The sequence below is a fragment of the Elephantulus edwardii genome, unplaced genomic scaffold (genome assembly GCF_000299155.1).
Source record: "Elephantulus edwardii isolate Elephantulus edwardi_28Jun2011 unplaced genomic scaffold, EleEdw1.0 scaffold00255, whole genome shotgun sequence".
NCBI lineage: Eukaryota > Metazoa > Chordata > Mammalia > Macroscelidea > Macroscelididae > Elephantulus > Elephantulus edwardii.
The window spans coordinates 320,603-333,002 of NW_006400005.1; the positions used below are offsets into that span (position 1 = coordinate 320,603).

The 12,400-nt window shown below is 39.4% G+C and overlaps 1 protein-coding gene across 2 annotated transcripts in view; it reads left to right on the forward strand.

Moving 5' to 3' along the window:
- SMAP1 (small ArfGAP 1) overlaps positions 1 to 12,400 on the forward strand; it is a 192,665-nt gene that overhangs the window by 119,145 nt on the left and 61,120 nt on the right. For both annotated transcript variants that reach the window (XM_006899385.1, XM_006899384.1), the window contains one exon: positions 2,754 to 2,834. In XM_006899385.1, the coding sequence (XP_006899447.1) occupies positions 2,754 to 2,834 (81 nt within the window). The remainder of the gene's footprint in view (positions 1 to 2,753; positions 2,835 to 12,400) is intronic.

The window sequence follows — 12,400 nt, forward strand, 5'->3', positions numbered from 1 at the left end:
ATGTGTTTGTTAGCCATCTGAATGTCGTCTTCGGTGAAGTGCCTGTTCATATCCTGTGCCCATTTTTCTATTGGATTATTTACCTTTATCTTGTTGTGGTAAGAATGGTTTTTTAAAATGTATTTTTTATTTTCTACTAGTTTACCTCACCCATCAAATTGTACAACTTGATGATTAATCCCCCTCCTCCGCCCTGCACTTCTACATCCCTCTGCTTCCAACCTCTCCCACCCCTTTCGATCCTCTTACTTATTCTACAATAATGGTTTTATATAATATTTATCCTTGTGGGACTGAGTTAGTTCACTCAGCATAATGCTCCCCAGTCCCTCGCAAGTTAGGGTTTAATTTACAAAATCATTGCTCCTGCATGCTGCACAGTATTCCATTGTGTGAATGTACCATAATTTCTCCATCCATTCGTTTGTGGTTTGACATTTGGGCTGTTACCACGTTTTTATGATGGTGAATAATGCTGCTATGAACACTGCTATACAAATCTCAGTTTGTGCCTCAGTTCTTATATTCTCAGGCTATATTCCAAGTAGTAGAATAGCTGGGTCATGTTCAGCTTTTTGAGGAAGAGCCAGACACAATCTCACCAACAATCTTATCTCTTTTTAGGAAGTAGGAAGTGTAGACATTATGACCTCATTATAGTTTATCTTGAATATGGCTTAAATCTACTAATTATCTAATTCTTGCCCTAAAACTTATTTCCCACAGGTTTTTTTTTTCCTTGAAAATGACTTCGTTTTCCCATTTGAAACAAAAAGATATGTTAATAGACTCACGTTTTTGGTGATATTTGGATTTTTTATTAATGATTTTTTAATGCAACGTATATATCTTTTTACAGCATATTGTTTCCATTTAATTTTTCTCCATTCATTCATTGTTGCACATTTCCCTCCCTGCCTGCTCCTTCCTCCAGTTCGTTTTTCTCTTTGAAGAGAAAAAAAAATAATTATTTCATTGTTATATAATCCTCCCCACCCCCAAATCTACTGTCTACTTTAACATGCATTTCTTTTTTTCTGTAATCTTGTCATGAAAATAATATCCAACTTTATATTCCTTTTAAACAGTTCTCCCCCTCATCTGTTTCAATGCAGTATATATTATTTATCCCCTCTTCTTTTAGGTTCCCCTCAACTGCGATGTCAGTCCCATTTTACAACAGTAAATACTATGCAGTATTTGTTCGTTTGTGGCTGAGATTTCACTCATCTAATGTCCTTCAGGGTCACCCATTTTGTATAATATTTCATGAGTTCTTTCTCTTTCAGTGCAGCATAATATTTCATTGTGTGAATATCCCACAGCTTCTCTACCCATTTGTTTGTTGATGGGCACTTGGGTTGTTTCCAATCTATTGCTATTGTGAACAAAGCCGCAGTAAACATGGGTGTGCATATATCTGCATGGGTGGCAGTTACGGTTTCTTTAGGGTATATTCCCATTAGTGGAATTGCTGAGTCAATTGCTATTTCTGTTTGCAACTTTTTGAGAAAGCTCCATACAGCCTTTCATAGTGGTTGCACCATTTTACACTGCCACCAACAGTGAATAAGGGTTCCAGTTTCTCCACAACTCGCCAGGATTTACTGTTAGCTGCTCTGTTGAATTTTGCTATTCTTACTGGGGTTAGATGATATCTTATAGTTGTTTTGATTTGTTTCTCTCTTAGAGCTAGGGATTTTGAACATTTCTTCATGTATTTGCTGGCCATTTGAATGTCTTCAGGGGGAACCTGAATGGAAAACCAGAAATCCTTGGTTTTCCCCTTGAGAACTGGGTCTGCCACCCCAGTCAAGCTTCAGCTGCCCCACTCCTTCCTGCTTAAGGTGATGGGGTCCCACAATCGGTCCAGCAATCAGCTGTGATCCCGCCTAAGTACCTCACTCAAATTCCCACTGTCGTGCTTACTCCTGGTGCGTGGGTCCCGCTGTGGGTCACTGCTCCCCACCACGACTTGCTGTTCCCTGCCAGGGTGTGCTGCACCCCATTGGGGCTCACTGCACCTAGCCAACAGTTGATGCTCCTGTGGCTCTCAAATGTCTGTGTTGGTCCTCAGAAATGTTTTGAGAGGCACTTATATAGTTGTGCTTCCTTTTTGGCTCGAAAACAGTTTTCCCCCCAAAGTACCTGAATGACCTCTGGAAGTGGCTTCTCAGCTCTGTCGAGGTGGCCAAGACCCTGCTGCCTAAGTTAAGGAGTCCCACATGGTCAAATCAGACAGCAGTTTCCCCCCCAGAGTATTTGAATGACCAAGGAGGAAGCAGATGGGAGATGCATGCAGGTGATGAGATGCCGATATTTGTAAAAGTTAGGGACTTAATTTTCCCTGTATGTGTATATCTATTATTTCTTCTGTATGACATGTTTGTTTCATCAGTTAATTGATTTTTTTTCTCAGTTAAAATTCAACTTTATAGTCATTATTAGGAAATTTATATAAGGATGTGGTAAGAATTTATTGAACAGAAGTCTAGTTTATTTAAACAAATGCAAAACAAATTCTGAACTATAAATGAAGGTATAAATTGTCTAACTGTATATTAATTTTTTTAAGATTTTTTTTTTATTGTGTCATCAACATGCATTCCTTTTTTAGGTATTGTTTTGCTGTTTGCTTTTGTATCTCCATATTACAGGAATGTTGACATCATTTAAATTTCTGCTTTTTCGAAATGATGATTCAGACTAATAAAAAAATAAGGTTATTATCAAAATTTTGCACTGTGTTTTAGAAAGAAAAGGAAAAAAAAAAGGAGGAGAAAAAGAGAGAAAAGGAGCCAGAAAAGCCTGCAAAACCTCTTACAACTGAAAAGGTAAAATTTCTTTTTTTAAAAAGGTATAATGATGGCAGTCTTATTTGTATGCTTATATGTGAATTACTTCTCAAGTATTAGTGATATGCAAATTATAATTAAACTCATGTTTACTTAATTTATTAAGGGAATGTGCTAAGTATGTCCTTTTATCTGTCTTATATGATTTATAAGGAGCTCTCTTGGCCTAGTGGTAAAGAGCTGCTCTGCCATCCCAAATACATTGTTTTTGTTAACGTGCTTTCGAGTTGCCTGTGACTCATAGCAACCCTATGTACAAGAGCCCTAAATCCTGCTCTGTCTTGTGCCAATCTTACTGGTTTTTTGTGTTTTGGGTTTTTTTGGCTGAGTACCATGTACTTGATGGTACATGACAAGATGGGCTCTCCAACCCCTCCCCTTTCTCAGGGGTATGGATGAAAACTGTGTCAAGGATGTGAGATTCTCAGTGTGTGGGAGGATCAAGTTGGGGCAAGGACTCCCCAGCAGCTCAGGGTCTCTCTCTCTCTCGCCCCCCCCCCCGCCCCCCTAGTGCTATTGCTGGGGCTGTGTTCCTAGGGGCTCTTACTCTTTGGAGGGCATGTGAACCATCAGACTGACCACCTGATTGCTGTAGCCAAATTCATTGTCATACCAGTGAATGAGTTTAACATATTGGTCATTCATGGCAATGCCAGCCCCAGCATCAAAGGTGGAAGAGTGAGCTTCACTGTTAAAGTCACAGGAGACAACCTGGTCTTCAGTGTATCACACGATGCCCTTGAGGGGTCCTTCTGATCCATGCTTTACTACTTTCTCCATGTCATCATATTTGGTAGCTTTCTCCAGACAGCAGATCAGGTCCACAGGTCAGGTTGGGGACACAGAAAGCCATGCTGGTAAGTTTCCCATTCAGTTCAGAGCTGACCTTGCCCACGGCCTCGGCAGTGCCAGTAGATGCAGGAGTGATGTTCCGGGCAGCTCCACAGCCATCATGCCACAGCTTTCTAGAGGCGCCATGCACAGTCTTCTGGGTGGCAATGAATCCCTCTATGATGCTGGATTTTCATGGATGACCTTGGCCAGGGGAGCCAAGCAGTTGGTGGTGCAGGAGGCATTGCTGACAATCTTGAGAGAGTTGTCATACTTTTCGTGGCTCACGCCCATCACAAACATGGGGGCATTGACAGAAGGAGCAGAGATGATTATCCGTTTGGCACCACCCTTCAAGTGAGCCCCTAGTCTTCCCCAAGGTTGTGAAGACACCAATGGACTCCACAACATACTCAGCACAAGCATCACCCCACTTGATGTTGGCAGGATCTCTCTTCTGGAAGATAGTGAAGGCTTTCCCATTGATGACCAGCTTCCCAATCTCAGCCTTGACAGTGCTGTTGAACTTGCCGTGGGTGAAATCCTATTGGAACATATAGACCATGTAGTTGAGGTCAATGACGGGATCACTGATGGCAACAATATCCACTTTGTTAGAGTTAAGAGCAGCCCTGGTGACCAGGCGTCCAGTGTGGCCAAATCTGTTTACTCTGACCTTCACCATTGTGTCTCAGGGATGCAGCTTAGGCTGCTCGAGAACAGAGGACAATCTTGATCGACGAGGAGCAGAGAGTCACTGAATCTTGTCATCTCACTGAGAGTCTTCCTCTCCTGTGCTGTCCCTCCACCCTCCCAAGCATGACTTCACTTTCCAGGGACTTATCCCGCCTTGCAGCATGTCCAACATATATCAGATGAAGCTTCAGAATCCTTGCCTCTAAGGAGCAGCCTGGCTTCACCCTCTTTAGGATGAACTTGTTTGTTCTCTTAGCAGTCTGTGATATATTCAGTATTCTTCTCCATCACCAGAGCTCATGGTTTGAATTCACCAGCTGCTCCATGGGCGAAAGATAGGCAGTCTACATGATTTAACTGCCTCTGAAACATGCTAGAGGGTCTGTTATCAGTTGGTTCCAACTTGATGGTACACAACAGCAGCAGCAGCATAATATTCATATGCTTGTGTTGTTGCTATATGCTGTTGATACGATTTATAATAAATTTATGTGTTGTGTTGGCCATGTGAATTCTTTCAGGAGAAGTACATTAATGGCATAAAAGATAGTATTTTTTTAGTTCTCATATATTTAATCTTACCAGGGACATAATTTGTGTTAAGTGATATAGTTAAACTTACATGGATTTTTAGAGAATGAAATTGTTGTTTACTGTAGCATCAGAACCAACTCATAGCTGGCTCTCTGGCTGGTTTTCAGAGGCACTTAATCACATGGGAGGAAATGATCCACCTTTCTCCTGTGCAACAGCTGGTGGCCTCGACCCTTGTGCCTTCGAGATTGCAGTGCAGCTTCTTGCCACTAGGCCACCAGAGCTCCCTAGAGAATGAAGAGATCTTTTAAAAAGACCTTGAAGCGCAATTAATCTATACAAAGAAAATTACAAAACATTACTACAAGAAACGAAAAGAGACCTGGAGAAGTTGAAGAATATTCCTTGCTCATGGATAGGAAGACTAAATATTGTGAAAATGACAATACTACCTAAGGCAATTTACACATTCAATGCAATACCGATACAAATACCAATCCCATTCTTCAATGAGATGGAAAAGGCTTTCTCCAATTTCATTTGGAATGAAAAGAGGCCCCAAATAAGCAATGCACTCCTTAAAAAGAGAAGGCATCTCACTCCCTGATTTCAAATCCTACTACATAGCCGTGGTGGTCATGACAGAGTGGTACTGGTACAATGACATACTCATAGATCAATGAGATAGAATTGAAAATCCAAAAATCAGCCCATCTACCTATGGTCAATTGATTTTTGATAAGGAGATGAAATCAGTCAAGTGGGGAATCAACAACCTTTTTAACAAATGGTGCTGGCAAAATTGGAAAACTATCTGCAGAAAACTCAAGCAAGATCCACATTTCACTCCATACACAAAAAAAACTCAAAGTGAATCATGGACCTAGGACTAAAATCAAGGACTATAAACCAAGTTCATTAAAGAAAAGCTTGGTAGAACTCAAGAAGTCCTAATCCACAATGTAAACAGTCTTCCAAGCATCCTGAAAAATCTTCAACCAGAAGAGGATAAAATAGATGAAAGGGACCTTCTAAAAGTCAAATCCCTATGCACATCCAAAAACTTCTCCAACAAGGTAAAAAGGGAAGCCACAGACTGGGAAAAAATATTTGGTAATGACATGTCTGACAATGGACTTATATTTAGAATTTATAAAATACTCGAGCATCACAACAAGATAAAGGTAAATAACCCAATTGAAAAATGGGCACAAGATATAAATAGACACTTCACCGAAGAAGACATTCAGATGGCAAACAAACAGTGAAGAAATATTCAAAATCCCTAGCTCTAAGAGAGATGCAAATCAAAACAACTATGACATATTGTCTCACCCCAGTAAGAATAGTAAACTTTAATAGAACAGCAAGCAACAAATGCTGGTGAGGTTGTGGAGAAACTGGAACCATTATTCACTGTTGGTGGGAGTGTAAAATGGTGTAACCAGTATGGAAGGCAGTGTGGTGCTTTCTCAAAAAGTTGCAGATTGAAATACCATTTGACCCAGCAGTTCCACTACTGGGAATATACCCCAAAGAAACCCTAACTGCCACCCAAACAGATACATGCACACCTGTGTTTATTTTGGCTTTGCTCACGATAGCAAAGAGCTGGAAATAACCCAAGTGCCCATCAACAAACAAATGGATAGAGAAGCTGTGATATATTCACACAATGAAATACTATGTAGCATTGAAAAACAAGGAACTCATGAAATATTACACAAAATGGGCGACTCTGGAGGACATTATGCTGAGTGAAATATCTCAGTCACAAAAAGACAAATACAGCTTAATGTCAATGTTATAAAAGAGGACAGACATTGGGTTTAGGGGGAAACTGAGAAAGATGAGATAAATGATATATACTTCATTGAAACAGATGAGGGATAGAACTGTTTAAAAGGGATATATGATTAGATATATTATTGTTATGATAAGAGTCCAGAACGAAGGTAGCATAGAGGAGTGAACTTGTGGGGAGGGATTGAAAATGAAAGAATTTTTTTTTAACTTTTCAAAAAGAAAAGCGAATTGTGGGGGAGAGGTGGGCAGGGAGAAAAGTGCAACAGTGAATGAATGTAAATCCAAAGTCTCTGTAAACTTTCATTAAAATTTTTTTTTTAAAAAAAAAAGACCTCAAAAATGACTATATACTGAAAATTAGCATTTGAATTACATATTGAAGTGAAGGCCTGAATACATCAGGTGGAGAAAATACCTTGGAAAAAGCCATAGAAATGGGGAAAAGAAATAATAATTTTAGAAAAATATTAAGCAAAATAATTTAAAGAAAGGTGTATGTCTTTGTATAGGAAAAGCCTCAGAATGACAGGTTGAGCTCAAATTCTAGAGTATCTTAAATTCCAGCTTGAGATGTTTTATTGCTTTGGGGAGGAAAGACTTGTGGGCAGCAGTTTCAAGTTTTGAAGAAGGTGATGTACTAAATTCAGAAAGATAATTTTAAAAGGTTAATTTGGCAGTGATATGTGGGATAATTATAATGAGGAATTTGAAGTAGGAACTGTCATTAGACTCCTTATGGATTGATTATTTATAGTGACTTGGCTTATAGTTCAGTTCATTATACTGGTTTAGCAAAGGGATTTTCTGTGGAGGGAACAACTTTGATTTTAGTGTTGGAATTTTTAAAAGTGTTTTATTGAAGTATAAATTTTCTAAAGATCAGGAGATATAATGCATTGGGAATATCTGCTGTCAGGGGCCTCTCCAGATTACTGAGGAACAATAATGTCAGTTTGAAGAGTAAGGTATGCCTGATTCAGGCCTTGGACTTTTAGTCACTTGGTGTGAATCTGAGAGGTGGACAATGAATAAGGATGGTAGAAGAATTGATGCACTTGAACTTTGGTATTGGAGAAGAGTACTGAATATCCCATGGACTGCTAAAAGAACAAACAGGTAAATGCCTTGGGGAAAATGCAGCCAGAGTGCACCTTGGAGGCAAAGATGATAAAGCTTCGTCTCACATACTTTAGGCATATTGTTAGGAGAGGCTATTCTTTGGAGACGGCCATCATGCTTGGAAAGGTGGATGTTCAGCAAAAGAGGTGAAGACCCTCCTCCATGAGATAGATTGACACAGTGACTGTAGTAGTGCATTCAAGTGTGTTAGAGATCGTAACAATGGTGCAGGATAGGGCAGCGTTCAGATCTGTTCTTCACAGGGATGCTGTGAGTTGTGCTTGACTCTGTTGTGCATAACAACAGCTACTTAATGCCAAGGGCTATTTCAACTATGAGTAGAGTGGTAGAACCTGAAGGTTGGGTAGAAGTAATGTATTGTAGGGTTTATTATAGCCTCTACTAGTGCTGACATTAAAAAAAATCTTGACATTTCCAAGTGTCTTCTAGGCAAAAATGTTCCCCATTTGAGAACTGTTGGCTCACAATCTAGGTCAACTTTATAAAAAATTAGTGGAGAACCTAAATAATAGGAAAAATGAAAAGATAGTTAAGACTGAGTGCTTACAGAACAAAAGTACACATGTATCCATTCCTAAGCTTCTCATCCTGACTGTTTTTAGTTTCCTTTGTAGTTAATGTCTTCCTAAACCTGGAAAAGTTCCAGGTAAACAGTAGAAACCACTGGCTCTTGGGCATGACATTCTCATTCTAGCCTCAGTAACCCTAATTTTTTACCAAACTCATGACCCCAGTACCTATCTTTCCTTTCTACCTAACTTGGTCTACATCTTCTCCAAATGATATTCAGCTTAATTTCCTATTATTTTTTGCCTTATTATGAAAACCAAGAAAAATAGAAAGGAAAACTAGTCTTAAGTAATCTACCATCTTTCACTTTTAACATTTTTGTTTTTATGGCTGGTCCTGTTTTTCTTTGTACACTTTGTACACTGTTAAGTTTGTTTTTTGTCATTTTCTTCCCCCTCTTAAGAGAAATACTATATCATAAGCATTTTCTTACACATAATTTTATCGTGTAACAATTTCATTACTGTTTTTTTTTTGTCATTTGACAGAAACATGAATTTTGACATATTTTGACTACCATTAATTGGATGTTTTGTTTCTCTGAATTATAACCTTTTTTTCCCTTTGTAGCCATGTTGTCTGAAATATTACTCTTAAGTATGACATTTAAACTTGTTGCAAATAAGGCAATAAATTATTGTACCTGTAATGATAATGATTGTACTAACCTATGGAATCAGGATGGGGAAAATCATAGGCTTTTAGATTATCCAAAAAAGGTGAGCTTGCCCTACTGAGTAATGATCACCAATTAAGAAGTATGAATAAGGTTATTTTATTGTATTATCTTGCAAGTGAGAATAATAATAAATTAAGAACAAAAGAGGTTTAAATTATATGTTTATTTCCAAAGTATAGTATTTTGTTTAAATGGACAAAACTAAACTTTTGAGCAATGGGCTTAAATGTGTCATAAATGATGAAGATGGCACAGGATAGAACTTGGTTCATATCTGTTGTTCATAGGGTCACTGTGAGTCATACTCAGCTCAGGCACCTAATAACAACAACGATAACAGTCTGTTAGATGCTGTGCTATGTAGTATTTTACTCCTAATAATTTAAGAAAACCAAACAACACACCTTCATTCAATTTCAGCTGCTTCATTATGTATCTGAAAGTTGAAAAATGAATATAATGAAAAATGAATGAGGGAAGAATTAGTTCCTTTGAATTGTGTTAGAAAGAATATTTACACTCTTATGGACTTTCAAAAGAACAAACCAGTCTGTCTTGGAGAAAGTCTAGCCAGGTTGTTTCTTAGAGACAAGGATGGTGAAACTCTTTCTTATATACTTTGCATGTTGTCAGGAGGGGCCGGTCCTTGGAAAAAGACGTTGTGCTGGAAAAATTGGAGGATTGGAGAAAGAGAAGATGACCCTCAACAACAGTTGAGGCAGTGGCTGTAACAGTGGGCTTGAGAATGTTGGAAATCTTGAGGCGCAAGATAGCTGCAAGGTTCCAATCTGTTGTTGACAAGATCACCATAAGTTGTCATCTTGATGGCATGTAACAGCAACAATAAAGTGAAACATTAATGGCTAAAAATTACATAAAGTCGGGTCACTGGTGCTCTGGAAGCTGCGGCAGTGGTGCAGACATGGCTAAGTCCGCAAGACCCATACCACACCACACCACACCATACCACACCACACACAGCCAGTCCCAAAATGGCGCAGAAATGGCATCAAGAAACTCCTGTAGCAACAGTATACGTCACTTAAGGGGGTAGTCCCCAGATTCCTGAGCAACATATGCTTTGCAAAGAAGCACAACAAGGGCCTGAAGAAGAGGCAGGCCAATGATGCCAAGGCCATGGATGAACATACCGAGTCTGTGAAGGCTCTTGTCAAGCCCAAGGAGGTCAAGCCCAGGGTCCCAAGGGATACCAATTGCAAGCTCAGCCGACTTGCCTATGTCACCCATCTCAGGCTTGGGAAATGTGCTCGGCCCGCATAGTCCAGGGGCTCAGGCTTTACCGACCCAGAATCCAAAGCTAAGGCTGAAAGTAAGGTTGAAGCTTCAGCAAAGTACTCAACTCAGGCACCAGCTAAGGCCTCAACCCAGGCCTGAACCCAGGCTCCTGCTCTAAGTCAGACTCCTAAACATGTCCAGACCCCTACAAAGCCTCCATAATTGAGTTCTCCATCAGAGGGCAGAAGGGCTGGTATGACACTCCACCATCGCCTCCTACCAGGCTGCCATCTGCATGGGGCTGATGTCCACTTAGGCTATTTGTACAAATAAATCCTGAGGTGGGGGGAGGGTTTACATAAAGTCTAAAAAATACAGAATTCTTCAACATAGTTTTTACTTTCCCCACCAGGTATGGACATCTTTTGAATCTGATGAGGAAATTGGTGACAGTTGATTTTAATAACCTTACAGAGACCTCATATGCAGTGTTTTATGGGTTCTATTTCCTTATCCTTGGGTGCTCAGTATTCTTCAGGTCTTTAATCATCTGATGCTTTCTCTTTTGGCTTCCTAGTCTGCATAGATTTTGTCCAATGTCATTAAGCGTATTTAGTTTTACACAATATTGCACATTTTCTTGCTTCATCTTGGGAAGCTCTGCTGGCTGAGTGGTAAGGAATTGTGCTTCCAGTGCAGATGTATGTAGTTTGATTTTACCAGCTGCTCTGTGGGAAGGATATGGGCAGTCTTCTTCTGTGTTCTTTAGTGCTTCTGAAAATCCACTGGAAGTTCAGTTGAGTCGCTTCTAACTCAGTGGTATATAATAGCAACAAATTGCACAGATTTCGTCCAGTGTCATTAAGGGTATTTGGTTTTGCACACTATTATATATCAAGTTGCTTCAGCTTATCTGAACTGGCCAGGTGTGCTGTCTGCACTTTCGTTCACATTTGTATCCTCTTCTCAGAGTCAGTTACTGTTCTAGCCATTACAGTTATTCAGTATGACTTTAAATGGGACTAGTAAAAGTAGTCATAAGCAGGATGTGGTCAGAAAGTTTGGTTTCTGTGGTGTAATTGAAGTGCTAGCCTCATTTTGCATCTAGATGTCAGATACCATATTGGTAGTAATGTTCTACAGATGAGTGCTGGTGTTTACCTTTTATCCTTCATTTTATAATGAACTTTCACACTTATTACTGTCCTTGCCAGCACGCTGTCCTGTACATTATTAAAAGTTCACATATCATCTACAAATACTGTAGATCATAGGGATGTAAACAGGCAGGCTGACACAGAGTTGTTGTTTTATTGGATGCTGTGGAGTAGCCTCTATTCATAGCAACCCAGTGGAAAACTCTGCCCAGTACTGTACCATTCTCACTGTCTCCAGTGTGTTCCTAGTCACTAAATTAGTCCATCTTGTTGGTGATTTTCTTCTCTTTTGTTAATCCTCTTCTTTTCCAGGCCAGATGCCTTTGTCCAGGGGCATCCTGATAAAATTCTCAAAATCTGAGAACGTGTCCTTGCTGCTAAGAAGGCTATGCTTCCATAATAGTTCTGTTCATTTGGTATGTTCAGTATTCTTTGACAACATCATAATTTAAAGCGTCATTTCTTCCCCACCTTCCTTATTTATAATGCCAAGCTTTTACATGCATATGAAGCAGTTGAAAATACAATGGTCAGGAGTACCGTCGTGTTTAAGCTGCATGTTTTAACAGACAGATAACAGCCCTGGGTGAGCTCACTAGTTTGCACTGAGAAATTTGGAAGATGGCTATATAGGCATCTGATTGGAAGAGATCTATATTTGTACCCATTCAGAAAAAGGTGAGTTCAACACAATGTGGACATTAATGAACAATAGCATTAATCACATGTAAGCAAAATATTGCTGAAGATTATTAAAAAACAGAGGACTTCCAGAAATTTAAGCTGGATTCAGAAGAGGCTGTTTCATGAAGGATATCATTGCTGATGTCAGATTGATCTTGGCTGAAAGCAGAGAATACCAGAAAGATGTTTACAGGTGTTTTATTGACTATGCA